The sequence below is a fragment of the Muscardinus avellanarius genome (genome assembly GCF_963383645.1).
Source record: "Muscardinus avellanarius genome assembly, chromosome: 3".
NCBI classification, from domain to species: domain Eukaryota; kingdom Metazoa; phylum Chordata; class Mammalia; order Rodentia; family Gliridae; genus Muscardinus; species Muscardinus avellanarius.
Window position 1 is genome coordinate 26,033,639 of NC_137788.1, and position 15,988 is coordinate 26,049,626.

A 15,988-nucleotide genomic window follows, 5' to 3' on the forward strand; every position below is an offset into this window, starting at 1 on the left:
CATTGAGGGTGGGTACACAGATGAAATCAGTGGCTCTGCACTAAGACTCTGTAGAGGAGGTGTGATCTGTACTGCCATCACAGTGAGCTGGTAGAGCAAGGGACTTGAGCATTTCCCTGCCTGGTTTGAGGCTCAGACCCCTCTCAGTCCTTCAGAGCTCATGACAAGTGATACACCCAGGCCTGGACTGCATTTTTTTGTGAGCATTGTGCTTGGGCAGCTCGGGCTCTCCTAGCTCCTCTGGAAGCTCCATTGCTTCTCGTGGCTGGGAGTGGTATCCCTGCACAGAGCCTTGGCAGGATGCTCAGAGCTGGTGGTTGAGCTGCTTTCCTGCCTAGGACAAGGGACCTGGAGAATGTTTCTGCGTGGGATGAAGCGCTGGTCAGGAGCCCCTTGGGCACCACTTCCCCTGCCCTCTGGTAGTGCCAGGATTGGGCCAATGTTGCTTCTCAGTAGCCTTATCATTCACAGGTGCCTCTCTAGCCTGCACAAATGATTGACAAGAGATCACCCAAAAGATTCTTTCTGAAGGTTTTTTGTTTTGCATGTAACAGTTTATATTGAGGGTCTTCTGAGGAAGGAAGAGGGAGGGGTGCTACCACAGTGGTCCTGGGTCCCTGGCCTTCAGTGTTCCACCCCTCACAACCCCATCTGGCTCTTTTGCCATGTTGGTGCTGAGGTGTCCTGTTTGGGAAGATCAGATTAGTCATTAAAAGAAAGTAAGGAGCTTCTGATGGCTTTGCCACAAGCTTTCCTATGGCTTTCAGTCCTGCGAGGCCATCACTGATTCTCCCACCACTGTTTTCTCCATGCAGCAGTTGCTGGACCCCAGGTCTAGCTGTTCCCCCTTGGCTTTATGGGTCTGTTTCTGCTTGTTCCCTTACACACACGCATACACACAAAATCTTTGAGATTTCCCTCATTTCATTTCCTGGTACCTCCTTGCCCAGGAAGTAAGAATCCTCTTTGGGATTCAGCTTCATGTGTGGGCACCCCCAGTTGTCTGATAAAGAATGAGGTTCAATAGACTGAGCCCAAGGAATCCAACAAGTGGCCGCATATTGTTGTCACACTGCCACCCAGGACATATGCTGTGCACTGACTCTGCTGAAAGTTGTTGTCAGCACCTGCCAGGATATCAGCTGCTCTGGGCAGAGCCATTTTCTGGGGCAGCAGAATGATTCTTAAAAGCAAGTTTCTGCTGGGCTAGAGCTGTAATGCAAATCTTTAGCTGGCCTCGGCTTCAATGAGCCAGAGAAACCACAGACCCAAGATAGAACAAGTTGAGATTTGCTTCTTGCTATATTTCTTTGAACTAGTTCATTGTACTGAAGGTTTCATCTTCCACAGCTAGCCCATAATTTAAATCCCCCCGATTAATAGGTTCTTAGAGAATGTTAATGTGTTCCAAATCATGTTGTGACTTAGACCAGAGGTGGCAAATTACCCCCCCACTTCACCCCTGGTACCACTGGTCCACTTCAGAGTGTGTCCTGCAAACCTCAAGATGCTCCAGCAGCAGTGTGTGTTGAGACCTCTGTCATCCTTGGCTGAGATCTGTTCTGTAGAGTGTTTCCTAAGCCCCCACCCCCTTCCTGTTTGGAATAGGTCTTGCCTCTTCTGGCTTCAGCAAGGCCTTCTTCCTTCCCTGAGCTTCTGTGCCAGGCTGAGGTACAAGAACTACCAACCCACAGAGGATTTTCTAGACTACAGAGGTGCAGGGAAGAATCAGATCTCCCCCCTCCCCTTGGGAAAAGTGGAAAGGCATGCTGTGGGCCACATAATTGCCTCCCTCAATTCAGCTACCTCTTAAAGCCGGTGGGGGGTTGGGGACTGTTGGCTCCATTATGGTGGGATGGGAGACTACAGTGTGTAAGTGGCCCCAGGTAGACTCCCTAAGGTCATGAACATGAGCCCCAGGCCAGGTGGAACCTTGGCTCTAAGCTCCAGCCATCCAACCAGTATGTAAATGGGGGATCTTTTTCTCTCTTACTCTCCATTGACCAAATCTTACCAATCACTACAGCTGCTCTGCTTGCTCTGCTTTCCAAAGTCAGCCCGGTGCTTGGGTGCCACTCACATTAGCCAAGAGCCTGGGCCAGATGCAGGGGAGGTGGCCCATTTATGAGTGAGGGCCAGTGCCTTCCTCACCCAGGTGAGTCCCATGAACCTGACCTCAGATTTAGGACCAAGAGCTGTGTTGGTTTTATAGGTTGTTAGCTTTTCTTCCAGGGGACCACTATAAACGAGGCCCAGGGCCCTTGGCTCTGCCAACACTAACTCATGTTCAGGACCTGTCCAGCTGAGAGTTTCATGCACACCAGATTCTGAGAGGTGTCAGCAGCACTTTTTATTTGTCTTTTGTTTTCCATGAGGTTTTTGGACCATGGGCTGAGCTCAGGCACTTTCTGTAAGAATGTTATTTCTGTAAAGATGGTTATTTAACCCTCCTCCACCCCTGTCATGGTGGCTCTGCTGAGGGCTGACCAAGAGGCCAGTGGAGCTGCCCTGTGTGTCTGCGGGGAGGCTGAGGCCTGCTGAGCTGCTGGTCCAGCCCTCTCACCTTGCACAGCACAGAGGTGGTCACTGGGACTGCCAGGCAGCTGCCGCCACCTCACCCTGCCTGGGCTGGGGAGGCTGCCTCTGTCCCTGTAACTGCGTTTCTTACGGCCCAGGCTGGCCATCCAGACTTGTGTTATTGTGCTGACAGCTTTTTTCCGTTGTCTCTTTTTGGTATTCACAACAGCCAGGGACTTGATATTGATGTATTTTAAACCACATTAAATAAAGAGTCTGTTGCCTTACTTGTTTCTCTCCTACCTTTGTGGTCTTTCAATGTCATCTGACCCCTGCTGTCATCACTGACTTGTTTGGATTCATCGCAAAGTGGCCATGACAGAGCCTCAACATCCTGTGTGTGCCAGAGCACCCTGCCTTTCCCCATCACCACAGGCCCGGGGCACTGACAGATTGATTTGAGCTGTCTGCCCTGGGTAAAGTTGGCAAGGTACGTTAGTATCTCGGCCAAAAAGTTGTCTCTGGGCACTCAGACTAATGAAGGAAAGGGATTGGGGAGGGGAACTGGGGAGCTAAGCCCCCAGCCCTTTTTGTTTTGAAATGGTCTTGTGTTGCTGAGGCTGGCCTCTAACCTGTGATCCTTCTGTCTCAGTTTCCTGGGTACCTAAATTACAGGTATGCAATGCCTCCTTGGGCTGAGAAAGGGACTTTTCTGCAGTGGGAGCAGAGAGGAAGCTCCAGCCCTCGTCAGCAAGGAGCGAGCAGTGGGTACCTGGAAGTACTTTGTGACCTTAGGGCAGGCAGACAGGCCTTTGACCAGTGCGTGTAATTAAGCAGTTCACCTGGAAGTGCAGGTGTGCAGGAAGGTAAGGGAGATGAGGTTTAAGGACCCAGAGCTTGTACACCAAGTTAGGAATTTGGGCCAGATCTAGTGTGCAGGGAGGAGTTGCTGAAGGTGTTCAGTAGGAAATTGGTAGGGTCTGTGAGTGAGGCAAAAGATCAGCACGGCATAGGCAGGATCCCTGGGAACTGGCCCACCCAAGGGAATGTCCAACGACCTCCAGATTCATTTTACACTCTTATTTGGCTGATTTTTCATCTCCACCAGTAATAAGTGTTGAACCCAGAGCACTTAACCATTGAACTATATCCTAAGCCCTTTATATATTTTGAGACAGAGTTTTGCTAACTTACTCAGGCTGGCCTAAAACTTGGGATCTTCTTGCCTTCACTTCCCACATAGCTGAGATTATAGACATGCTCCACTTCACCTTTCTTTCTTTCTTTCTTTCTTTCTTTCTTTCTTTTTTTTTTTGGGGGGGTAGTACTTGGGATGGAACCCAGGGGCTTTCTACCTCTGGGCTATACTCCCAGACCTATATTATGTTTTATTTGGAAACAGGGTCTCACTATGTTGCTGAGAGCCTCACTAAGTAGCTGAGGCTGATGATCCTCCTGTCTCAGCCTCCCAAGTACTGGGATCACAAGCATGCGCCACCATGCCCGGCTTCACCCGTATTTCTTACATTGTTTACTCACTGGGAATTAGATGAGGCTCCTATAACCCTATAAACCAAGACATCCTACTGGTGGCTTTACCCACCATACTCAGTTGTATGTCGGGCCGTGTTGGTTAGGCACTATGAATGCCTTAACACAGCAGAGGCAATCCAAATGCCCTTTGTTCTGTGCCTCTGCAGGTAGATGTGTCCACCCCAGACTGTGACAGTACCAGCAAAGTCACTACTAATCAAGGTCTTGATAGTGTTCTGTGCTAGCCACATTGGTTCCAGAGATCCTCTGGAAGGGGTGAGCAGATGCTGCCCCAATTCTACTTCCAGGCAAAGAGGCTTCTGGCTCCCCAGGGAAGCAGCTGAGCATGGGAACCCCAGAGGCACTCCTAAACTGTCTACCACGTTCCTGCAGTAGCCCTGGAACCACTAGCGGCTCTGGTAGGAGAAGGAAAGGATGCCCCTGTTGGCCTCCCTCTGATTCCCAATTATCGAAGAAGCCTGAATTAATTCACTTCAACAGCAGTCTGGAGGGTGGATGTATGTGGGAAACAGCCTTGCATAGGTGCCTGCAGAAGTAGTGCCTCTCAGCCCAGCCTGGTGGCACATGCCTGTAATCCTTGAGAGGCTGAGACTGGAGGATTGCAGGTTTGAGGAAAGCCTCAGTACCTAGCAACACCCTGTCTCAAAAATAGTCCGAAGCTGGATGTAGTGGCACACACTTGTAATCCCAGCATTTGAGAGGCTGAGACAGGAGGATCACCGTTTGCACACAGCCTCAGCTGTCTTTGCAACTCAGGGAGACCTTGTTTCAAAATAAATAAAAAATAGGGCTGGAGGTATAGCTCATGCCCTTTGCAATTCACTGAGATCCTGTTTCAAAATAATAAGCTGCTGGTGTGGTGGCACATGCTTGTAATCCCAGCATTTGGGAGGCTGAAAGAGGAGGATCGTGGTTCATGAACAGCCTCCGCTACTACTTAGGCCCTTTGCAACTCAGTAAGACCCTGTTTCAAAATAAAGAATTGCCAGGCATGGTGGTGCACACTTGTAATCCCAGCACTTGGGAAGCTGAGACGGGAGGATCACACAGGTTCGAAGCCAGCCTCAGCTACTTAGACTCTCAGCAATTTAGTGAGACCCTGTTTCCAAATCAAATACAAAATAAAAGCTGGGCGTGGTGGCGCACGCTTGTAATCCCAGCATTCGGGAGGTTGAGACTGGAGGATCGCGGTTCGGGGACAGTCTCAGCTACTTAGGCCCTCTGCAACTCAGTGAGACCGGTTTCAAAATAAAGAATAAAAAATAGGGCAGGGATTGTAGCTCAGAGGTTGAATGCCCCTGGGTTCCATCTCCAGATCCGCAAAAATAAATAAATAAAAATAAAAAATAGGGCTGAGGGTGTAGCTTGGAGGTAGAATGCCCCTGAGTTCCATCTCCAGTACCAGAAAACAAACAAAACCTGGTATGGTGATGCATGCTTCTAGTACTTAGTAAGCTGAGATAGGGAGATAGCAGGTTTGTCACCTGCCTCAGCAATTTAGGGAGACCCTCCACAACTGAGTGAGACCCTGTTTCAAAATGAAAAGTAAGCCGGGTGTGGTGGCCCACGCTTATAATCCCAGCATTTGGGAGGTTGAGACCTGGAGGACCGTGGTTCCCAGACAGCCTCAGCTACTTTAGTGAGGTCCTCTGCAACTCAGTGAGACCCGGTTTCAAAATAAATAAAAAATAGGGCAGCGGTGTAGCTTGGAGGTCGAATGCCCCTGGGTTCCATCCCCAGACCCACTAAATAAATAAATAAATAAATAAATAAATAAATAAATAAAGTAAGTAAGTAAAATAGAAGCCAGGCGTAATCCCAGCATTCGGGAGGCTGAGACTGGAAACTGCAGTTCACAGTGAGGCCCTCTGCGACTTAGTGAGATCCTGTTTCAAATTAAAGAATGAAGGTCTGGGAGTGTAGCCCGGAGGTAGAAGGGCTTCCAGGAACCCCAGTACCACCAAAAAAAAAAAAAAAAAAAAAAAAAAAAAAATTAAAGAATGAAAACTAGGGCAGGGGGTGTAGTTTGGAGGTCGAATGCCCCAGGGTTCCATCTCTAGACCTGCAAAAAAAAAAAAAAAAAAAAGTAAAATAGGGCTAGGAGTGTAGTTCAGAGGTATAAGGCCACTGTGCTCAATCCCCAGCGCCATAAAAATAAGAAGACTGGGGGGAGAATGCACCTGGATTTGATCCCCAGTACCAAAAATGAAAAAAAAAAAAAGTAGTATTCCCTTTATTTCCTCAACTTCGCCAGAGCCCAGCCCAGGGCAGCTGCTCATGACCAATGTGAGGGAAAAGTGGGCACAGTAGTTGTGTGCATTGCCTTGAGCCAGTTAATTTGAGCCTGCTGGACAGCCTGGTCAATGATGAGCCTCTCTGTAGCATCAAATGCTGCTCCAGGGACCTGAGCCAGGAGCTTCTGCCAGGGCTTTAAATAGCTACACCATCGATCCAGCTTTTGGGCAGCCCCAGTGCTGGGCTGCCTTCCCCAGGTACTCAGGTCTCCCTCCTGGACACTGAAATCAGGTACCAGGGAAGCCAATGGTCTTCTCTCTGACCAGGTGCTCCCCTCCATCCTAAGCCTGGGGGTGGGGAGGGTCCGGTCACTTCACCAGTAGCAGAAAAGGCCTCCACCAAGCCAGGAGTATCTGGGTGTGGCGGGGAGAGCTGTATGGGGACAGTAAAATGATGCCTCAGGGTTGTTATGAGGATTAAATGTACATAAAGTTCTTAAAGCCGGGCATAGTGGTGCACACTTGTAATCCTAGTACTTGGGAGTCTTAGGATCGCAGGTTCATGGCCAGCCTCAGCTACTTAGTGAGGCCCTGTTTCAAAATAAAGAATGAAAAATAGGGCTAGGGGTGTGGTTCGGAGGTAGAAAGGCCCTGGGTTTAATCCCTGGGTACAAAAGGAAAAAAAATAATGTTTCTTGTATACTAACATGTTCTCCCTCTGTCCTCTCTCCCTCCCCATTTCTCTCCCTCAGTCCCCCTTCCCCCTCTCCTTCTGACAAGGCCATCACCATTTTGTAAGGGACCTTCCCTCCAAAACTGACGGGAAAGGGAAAGTGTTTTCCGACCCAAGATTACACGACCGACAGGGTCGCCTTAGTTCAGGCGGGCGGTAGGGCGAGAGGAGCGGCTCGGCCTGGCGCTCGGGAGGCGGGGAGAAGGCTACTTTCTCTTTAAATGCAAATCACCCGCGACCGCGCCCCCCCCCCCCGCCCCGGCCCTGCCGGCGTCCGAGGAGCCGCGCGCGGAGGGAGGGAGGAGAGCGCCCGGAGCTGCGGACCCCGCGCCGGCCAGTCCCGCGCCCAGGTCAGTCCCGCGCCGGCCAGTCCCGCGCCCAGGTCAGTCCCGGGGCGGGCGCAGGGAGGGGGCGGCCCGCGGCTTCGTGGCCGGGCGGTCGGCCCTGCGCTCGGCTTCGGAAACTGAGCGTGGGAGGTCGATCCCGTAGCCGGCCGCTCCCGGGGAGAATCCTCCGCGTCCATCAAGCCCCTCTGTGCAGAGGGCCAGAAGCTGCGCCCGGCCCCCTCCACCCTCGAAGCCGGCTGACCCGTCCCGCGCCCCGCCGCTGCGATCTGGAGCCGGAGCCCCGGGAGAGGACCCCGCAGGCCGGAGGCTCGGGCGGGGGTGCACGGAGGCGGCCGGGCGGCCCCGCTCCCAGGCGCGGCCATTGTTGCAGGCCCAGGCCGCCCGACCACCAGGCACCCCGCGGGCTGTCAGAATGGAAAAGGGAAGGCGGCAAGAAGCTGTCCCGGGGAACTTCTGGGAGTCCCTGGCAGTCACCACTGGGCGTGGAGTGGAAGAGGAGGGATGCTGGTGTCTGGGGTGGGGACACCGCCAAGAGCCCTGCCTGTGTGCCGCAGCTTCTCCCGGGTGGCGGCTGCCCGGCGCTGGGACCTTCCCCGGTGCCCCCACCCTCACCCGGTCACCGCTCAGGCGGACAGGGTTGGGGGGGTCAGCATCTGCGGAGGCAGCTGGTAAACACAATGGAGCCTGGTGAGGACACTCCTAATCCTTAGCTGCCATCTAGCCAGCTCATATCTACTCCATCTCCCCCTGCCTTCCCTTGCCAGCCCCACCCTTGCACAGGAAACCCCAGCAGCACAGGATAGCCCCGCCCTGCCTGGGCTAGCCCTTTCCCAAGGTCCTAGGCTTTCAGGCAGAAAGGAACTCAAGGTGGGCCTTGGGAGGCCCTTTATATGCCACAGAGATGGTCCCAGCAGCAGGACCTGGCATCTAGCCCTGTACAGGCCGGGCAAGTTCATACAGTCTGAAGGGCCCGGGACCCTTCCTTCGCAGCCCTCAGGGTCGCTTGGCCAAGGGATGAGGCTTCCCCTCACTCTCTCAATGGAGTTGCTTCCTTCCCAGGCCTGCGGCCAGCACCCAATGGATGACAAAAAGAAGAAAAGGAGTCCCAAGCCCTGCCTGACCCAGCCAGCCCAGGCCCCAGGCACACTTCGCAGGGTCCCTGTGCCCACCAGCCACAGTGGCTCCCTGGCTCTGGGACTCCCTCATCTGCCATCCCCCAAGCAGCGGGCCAAGTTCAAGAGGTGGGTATGGAAGGGAAGTGGGGCAAGGAGGGGGGCCCCCAACTCTGGGCTGAGTGCCATGGGGAGAAAGGCAAAGGGGGCCTTCGGCCTTCAGCTACTAAGCAATATTGATGCCTTCCCTGGGGCGGGCCCCAGCTGGCCCCTGGGCACTCAGAGATGACTTAGACCCAGCACCTACCCTCCAGTGCATGGTGAAAGGCCAGATGGGTAACTGGATCGCACAGCATGAGGAGGGAGTGCGCAGCCTGTTAGGAAGTGGAGTCAGAGGAGGCTGCTGGACACACTGAAGGGGGGAGGATATTCTAGGCCGAGGTGCTTGCTTGACATAAAAACAAGAGAAAGATACTGCAGGGCCGGGGATTTAGCTCAGTAGTAGGGCACTTGCCTAGCACACGGGTTCTGAATTTAATCTTAAGTATTGTTAAAAAAAAAAAAAAAGAAAAGAAAAGAAAGATATTGTCTGGAAGGTTCCAAGACCCACAGATTGTTTGGAGTCTTGAGGATCAGGAAATGAGAAGTGATAAGGGAATACTTGACACATAATTTGAATTTTCTGATGAATTTTACATATTTATTTATTTATTTATTTATTTGCGGTACTGGGGATGGAACCCCGGGGGCATTCTACCTACGAGCAACACCCCCCACCCCTTTTTTATTCTTTATTTTTAAACAGGGTCTCACTGAGTTGCAGAGGGCCTCACTAAGTAGCTGGGGCTGTCCGCGAACCGCGATCCTCCTGTCTCAGCCTCACGAATGCTGGGATTACGAGCATGCGCCACCATGCCCGGCTTGAGTTTTTTTTAATAATTGGGCGTTTGCACCCTACCCTGTGTTCCTACTAAATACCATGTATTCTTTTTCGAATTGTTCAAAACAAATCATTGTTCCCCTGTGGCTTTGCAGACCACCTTCCTGAGAAGCGTGTTTGTGGGCAGCCATGGTAGGGTGTAACTGAAGCTCAGGCCTGGGGCGACAGCAGTAGGAAATGTAGCCGGAGAGGCAGGCAGCCCAGCCAGCACGGATGTCCAGTGTGATCATGAGGAAAGGGAAAATTCTAAGCAGTTTATAGAAGAGAGCAAAAAAAGATTTTGGTGAAGAAGGCAGGCACAGTAGTATACGCCTATAATCCCAGCACTTGGCAAGTCAAAACAGCAAAATCGCAGGTTTGAGGCCAGCATAAGGTAACATAGGGACACTGTTTCAAAATTGAAAAATAAAAGCTTGGCAGTGTGGTGCACACTTGTAAATCACAGTTCTTAGGAGGCTAAGACAAGAGGGTTGCAGATTCAAGGATGGCCTCAGCAACTTAGTGAGACTCTCATTAACCTAGCAACACCCCGTTTCCAAATGAAAATAAAATAGGACCGGAAGTGTAGCTTGAATTGAATTTGGGTTCAATCCCCAGTGCCACACACACACACACACACACAAAATATTTGTAATATATTCTATATATGTATAATATATATTTATATAACGAAAATATATTATATATGAAGTAATATATAATATATATTATTTGTGTGGGGGGGATATTGGGGTTGGAACCCAGAGGCATTCGACCTCTGAGCTACACCCCCTGCCCTATGTTTTTTCTTTTTTTTTTTTTTTTTTTTTTTTTTTTTTTTTTTTTTTTGCGGGTCTGGGGATGGATGGACCCAGAGGCATTTGATCTCCGAGCTATACCCTCTGCCCTGTTTTGTTTTGTTTTGTTTTTAATTTGAAACAGGGTCTCACTAAGTTGCAGAGAGCCTCACTAAGTAGCTGAGGCTGTCCACGAACCGCGATCCTCTGGTCTCAGCCTCCCGAATGCTGTGATTACAAGTGTGTGCCACCACGCCCGGCTCCCTATTTTTTATTCTTTATTTGGAAACAAGGTTTTACTAAGTTGTGGAGGGCCTCACTAAGTAGCTGAGGCTGTCCAGGAACTGCAATCCTCCTGTCTCTGCCTCCCAAATGCTGGGATTACAAGCTTGTGTCACCATGCCCAGCCACACACAAATAATAAACAAATAAAATAAAATACAAAGGGCTGCGGGTATAACTCAAAGGTACAGTCTCCCTGGGTTCAACTCCCAGTATTACATATACACACAGACTTTAGGGGGAGGTAACATAGCTTTGATGACAGTAAAGGAGAAATTATCTCCAAATTCACTGAATACCAAGGAGATAAAGTGACTTATTCAGAATCATAGGAGGACAGATGAGGCTCTCAGACGGGAACCCAGGAGTCTCCTTGCAGGCAGGACTCTGGCTCTAAGTGTCATTAATAGAAACAGACTTCTATTCCACCTCTTCCTTTCACTCCCTCCCGACTTACTCCTGCCCTCTACCTATCCTGGTGTCCAGGGCCGGGACAGAACAAACCTCCATTTGTGCTGATGAGTAGTGGATGGGTAGATGAATTAGTGCATAATCAGAAGGCACAAGAGATCCAGGGGAAGCGGGGCGTGGTGGCGCACATTTGTAATCTAAGCATGGGGAGGGTGAGACAGGAGGATAGTGGTTAATGGACAGCCTCAGCTACTTAGTGAGGGCCTTTGCAACTCAGTGAGATCCTGTTTCAAAAAATCAAATAAAAGGCTGGGCGTGGTGGCACACGCTTGTAATCCCTGCGCTTGGGAGGCTGAGACAGGAGGATCGCACAGGTTCGAAGCCAACCTCAGCTACTTAGTGAGGCTCTCGGCAACTTAGTGAGACCCTGTTTCAATATAAAATAGGTCTGGGAGTATAGCCCAGAGGTAAAAAGCCCCTGGGTTCCACCCCAGTACCACCAAAAAAAAAAAAAAAAAAAAAAAAAAAATCAAATAAAAAATAGGGCTGGAAGCTGGGCCTGGTGGTGCACGCTTGTAATCCCTGCACTTGGGAGGCTGAGACAGGAGGATTGCACGGGTTCGAAGCCAGCCTCAGCTACTTAGTGAGGCTCTCAGCAACTTAGTGAGACCCTGTTTCCAAATAAAATATAAAATGGGTCTGGGAGTATAGCCCAGAGGTAGAAAGCCTCTGGGTTCCACCCCCAGTACCACAGAGAGAGAGAGAGAGAGAGAGAGAGAGAGAGAGAGAGAGAGAGAGAGAGAGATATCAATGGATCTAGGAGTACCTGCATGGTGCATGCCTGTAATCCCAGCATTTGGGAGGCTGTGATGGGAGGTTCACGGGAATGGGGGAGAGACATCCAGGGGTGATCAGCTGCTCCTCTTACTATGACTATGGTTATGTCCACCCCTGCCCCGCAGAGTAGGCAAGGAGAAATGCCGGCCAGTGCTGGCTGGAGGTGGGGGCGGCTCTGCAGGCACGCCCCTGCAGCACTCTTTCCTGACCGAGGTGACTGACGTCTATGAGATGGAGGGGGGACTGCTGAACCTGCTCAATGATTTCCACTCCGGCAGGCTGCAGGCCTTCGGTGAGTCCTGGGGCTGGGCAGACGGGCTGGGGTGGGGCTGGGGTCCTGGTCTCTGGTCTGGGCCCCAGGCTTGCTCCTAGGGCTTACACAGGGGCTGTCCAGGGAAGGAATGCTCCTTCGAGCAGTTGGAGCACGTGCGGGAGATGCAGGAGAAGCTGGCTCGGCTCCACTTCAGCCTGGACGTGTGTGGGGAGGAGGAGGACGATGAAGAGGAAGAGGACGGGGTCACTGAGGGGCTGCCTGAGGAGCAAAAGAAGACAATGGCCGACCGCAACCTGGACCAGCTGCTTAGCAATGTGGGTCAGGAAGCTGGGCACTTTGGCTTCTGGGCGCCCCCGGGTGGGGGAGGTGCATTGTCCCCAGGGATTCCTGGCCCCTGGCGAAAAGGTGGGGGGCATGGATCCAAGAGCTGCCAGATGAGGGCTGCCTCCTGACAGAAGCTTTCTTTTCTTTCTGTTGACAGCTGGAAGATCTTAGTAATTCTATGTATCCTTTCTGAGGAACCTGACAGTGTACATGTGTCTCCCAGAGGAGGAAGGGTTGAAGGATGAGATGAGGTCAGCTTCTTCCTCCCAAAGGGATGGGGGTGTCGCTCAAAGGTACAGTGTCCCTGGGTTAAATCCCCAGAATTAGATATACACCCAGATTTTAGGGGGAGGTAAGATAACTTTGGTGACTATAAAGGAGAAATTCGTATTCACACACAACCAATATCCCCACCCCTTGCAGTCCTGCTGAATCAGAATTAGCCACACCACACAACCCCTACTCAGGTAGAGCAATGTAGATAGAAGTACCCAAATATTAAGAGAAAGGAGAAAGGTGGATTATGAAGATCTTGTGTGTGGTGGGGTGGGGGGGTACCGAGAATTGAACCAAGGGGCACTCTACCACCAAGATATACCCAGTCATTATTTATTTATGGTACCCAGAAGCATTCTATCTCCGAACTATACCCTCAGCCCTATTTTTTACTCTTTTTATTTTGAAACAGGGTCTCACTAAGTAGCTGAGACTAGCCACAAAATTACTATCCTCCTGTCTCAGCCTCCCAAGTACTAGGATTACAAGCTTGCGCCACCACACTCAGCCTTTTTTTTAACTTTGAAACAGGATTTCACTAGGTTAACAAGAATCTCAGTACTTACTTATTGAGGCTGTTCTCAAACCTTCAATCCTCCTGTCTCAGCCTCCCAAATACTGAGATTACAGTTGTGCACTACCACGTCTGGCATTATTATTATAATTATTATAATATATCATTATTATTACTGCAGTATTGGGGATTGAACCCAGGGACATTCTTACTCCAAGACATACCCTCAGCCCTTTTTATTATTTATCTATTTATTGTGGTACTGGGGATTGAACCCAGGGGCATTCTACCTCTGAGTTACACCCCCAGCTTCTATTTTATTTTTATTTTGAAGCAAAGTCTTGCTAGGTTGATGAGGGTCTTAGTACTTGCTGAGGCTGTCCTTGAACCTGCAATCCTCCAGACTCAGCCTCCCAAGTACTGGGATTATAGGTGTGTGCCATCATACCCACCCAGCTATTTATTTATTTATTGGTACCTGGGGATTGAACCCAGGGAGATTCTACCTCTGAGCTACCCCCACTTAGCCATTATTATTATTATTATTATTATTATTATTATTATTATTATTTTGAGGTACTGGGGATGGAACCCAGCTACATTCTACTTCTGAGCTACACCCCCTGCCCTATTTTTTATTATTTTGAAACAGGGTCTCACTGAGTTGCAAAGGGCCTCACTAAGTAACTGAGGCCATCCGCAAACCACGATCCTCTTTTCTCAGCCTCCCGAATGCTGGGATTACACAAGCTTGTGCCACCACGCCCAGAAGCCCTTTTTATTATTAAAAAAAATTTTTTTTCGGTCCTAGAGATTGAACCCAAGGACAGTCCACCCCTGAATTACACCACAGCCCTATTTTCATTCTTTATTCACTGAGTTGCAAAGGGCCAATCCTCTTGTCTCAGACTCCCAAATGTTGGGATTACAAGCATGTGCCACCATGCTCGGTTCTCTGCCCTGTTTTTTTTATTTTATATATTGAAACAACGTCTCACTAAGTTGTGGATGGCCTCACTAAGTTGCTGAGGGTAGCCACAAACCTGTGATCCTCCTATCTCAGCCTCCCAAGTACTGGGATTACAAGCATGCACTACCATGCCCAGCTTTATTTATTTATTTTTTAAATTTTGAAACAGGGTCTCACTAAATTGCTGAGGCTGGCCTCAACTTGCAATTCTCCTGTATTAGCCTCCCAAGTATTAGGATTACAGGTGTGCACCACCATGCCTTGCTTTATTTATTTATTTACTTATTTACTTATTTATTTACTTATTTATGGTATTAGGGGCATTCTACCTCTGAACTACACCCCAGCTCTATTTTATTTTTTATTTATTCATTTTTTACTTTTTGCAGTACTGGGGATGTAACCCAGGGGCATTCTACCTCTGAGCTCCACCCCCAGCCATATATTTTATTCTTTATTTTTATTTTTTTATTTTATTTTTTATTTTTGGTGGTACTAGGGATGGAACCCTTTTGTCTCTGGGGCTACACTCCCAGACCTATTTTTTATATTTTTATTTGGAAACAGTGTCTCCTAAGCCAGAGAGGCTGGCTTCGAACCTGCGCGATCCTCCTGTGTCTGCCTCCCAAGTGCAGGGATTACAAGCGTGCGCTATTCTTTATTTTGAAACAGGGTCTCACTGAGTTCCAAAGGGCCTCACTAAGTAGCTGAGGCGTGGTGGCGCACACTTGTAATCCCAGCATTTGGGAGGCTGAGACAGGAGGATCACGGTTCATGAACAGCCTCAGCTACTTAATAAGGCTCTTTGCAACTCAGTGAGACTGTTTCAAAATAAAGAATAAAAAATAGGCAGGGGGTATAGCTTGGAGGTAGAATGCCCCTGAGTTCCATCCTCAGACTCGCAAACAAACAAACAAACAAAAAATAGGGCTAGGGTTTGTGTGTACCTCAGAGGTTGAATAACCCTGGGTCCCATCCAGAGAGCTGCAAAATAAAATAAAATCAATTGCTGAGGGTGGCCATAATCCTGTGATCCTCCTTTCTCACCCTCCGGTCTCACCCTCCCAAGTACTGTGATACAGGTATGCACCATCACGTGAGCCTGGCTGGATGTTTTACCTACTGATCAAAATCTTTGCAAGTACTCTAGCTAATGCCAATCATGGCAGTTTGACTTAGGTCCTCCCACCCTTTCAGCATTGAACAATTATTTTTACTAATTTAGACTAGGTCCTCATCTAGTCTTGTCAAAAACAAGAGTGAGCATACAGGCGTGCTCACCATGCACGCCTTGGGAGGCCCAGTGGCCCGTAGGGCTACCCAGCTGGCCTGGCCTGCATGATCTAGATGTAGAAGGGAGTGACCTAGTAAGCAGGGCCAGTGGGATGGGTGGGAAGAGAGCTCAGGGTGGAGTCTGTGCTTAGGATGTGTGATCCCCTGCTTGGGTCACACACACACACACACACACACACACACACACACACGAGCAGGGGGGGGACAGCAACCTCAGACCACAGACAGCCCTTTGCACAGATGGAGAAGCGAGGCCTGTGACATGGGAAGACAGACAAGAGGAAGGACTGGGGTCCAAAGCGTCGCAATCCTTGACTGGCATAGACAGAAACTACACCTGGCTGAGAATGCAGAGCCTGAGGAGCAGTCAGCTGCGTAGGTTTCCAGCCCAGGGCCAGACTGCCACTCTCGTGCCCCTCAAACTGTGACCTGCCAGGCGTGGTGGCACATGCCCTAATCCCAGCTACCTGCCAGGCTGAAGCAGTAGGATGTAAAGTTCAAGACTAGCGCGGGCAATTAAAGACCCTGGTTCAAAAGAAAACTTAAAAAAGGACTGAGATATAGCACAATGGTAGCTTGACTAGCATGTGTGAT

The 15,988-nt window shown here is 50.0% G+C and overlaps 1 protein-coding gene across 1 annotated transcript; it reads left to right on the forward strand.

The window, feature by feature from the left end:
* Positions 1–8,399: 8,399 nt before the first annotated feature.
* On the forward strand, positions 8,400–15,773 carry CCDC28B (coiled-coil domain containing 28B; the record flags this gene model as incomplete). The annotated part of the gene is made up of 5 exons (XM_080693479.1): positions 8,400–8,626; positions 11,869–12,035; positions 12,138–12,331; positions 12,499–12,521; positions 15,719–15,773. The coding sequence occupies 5 exons, from the start codon at positions 8,400–8,402 to the stop codon at positions 15,771–15,773; spliced, it is 666 nt and encodes a 221-aa protein (XP_080549605.1).
* Positions 15,774–15,988: the final 215 nt, after the last annotated feature.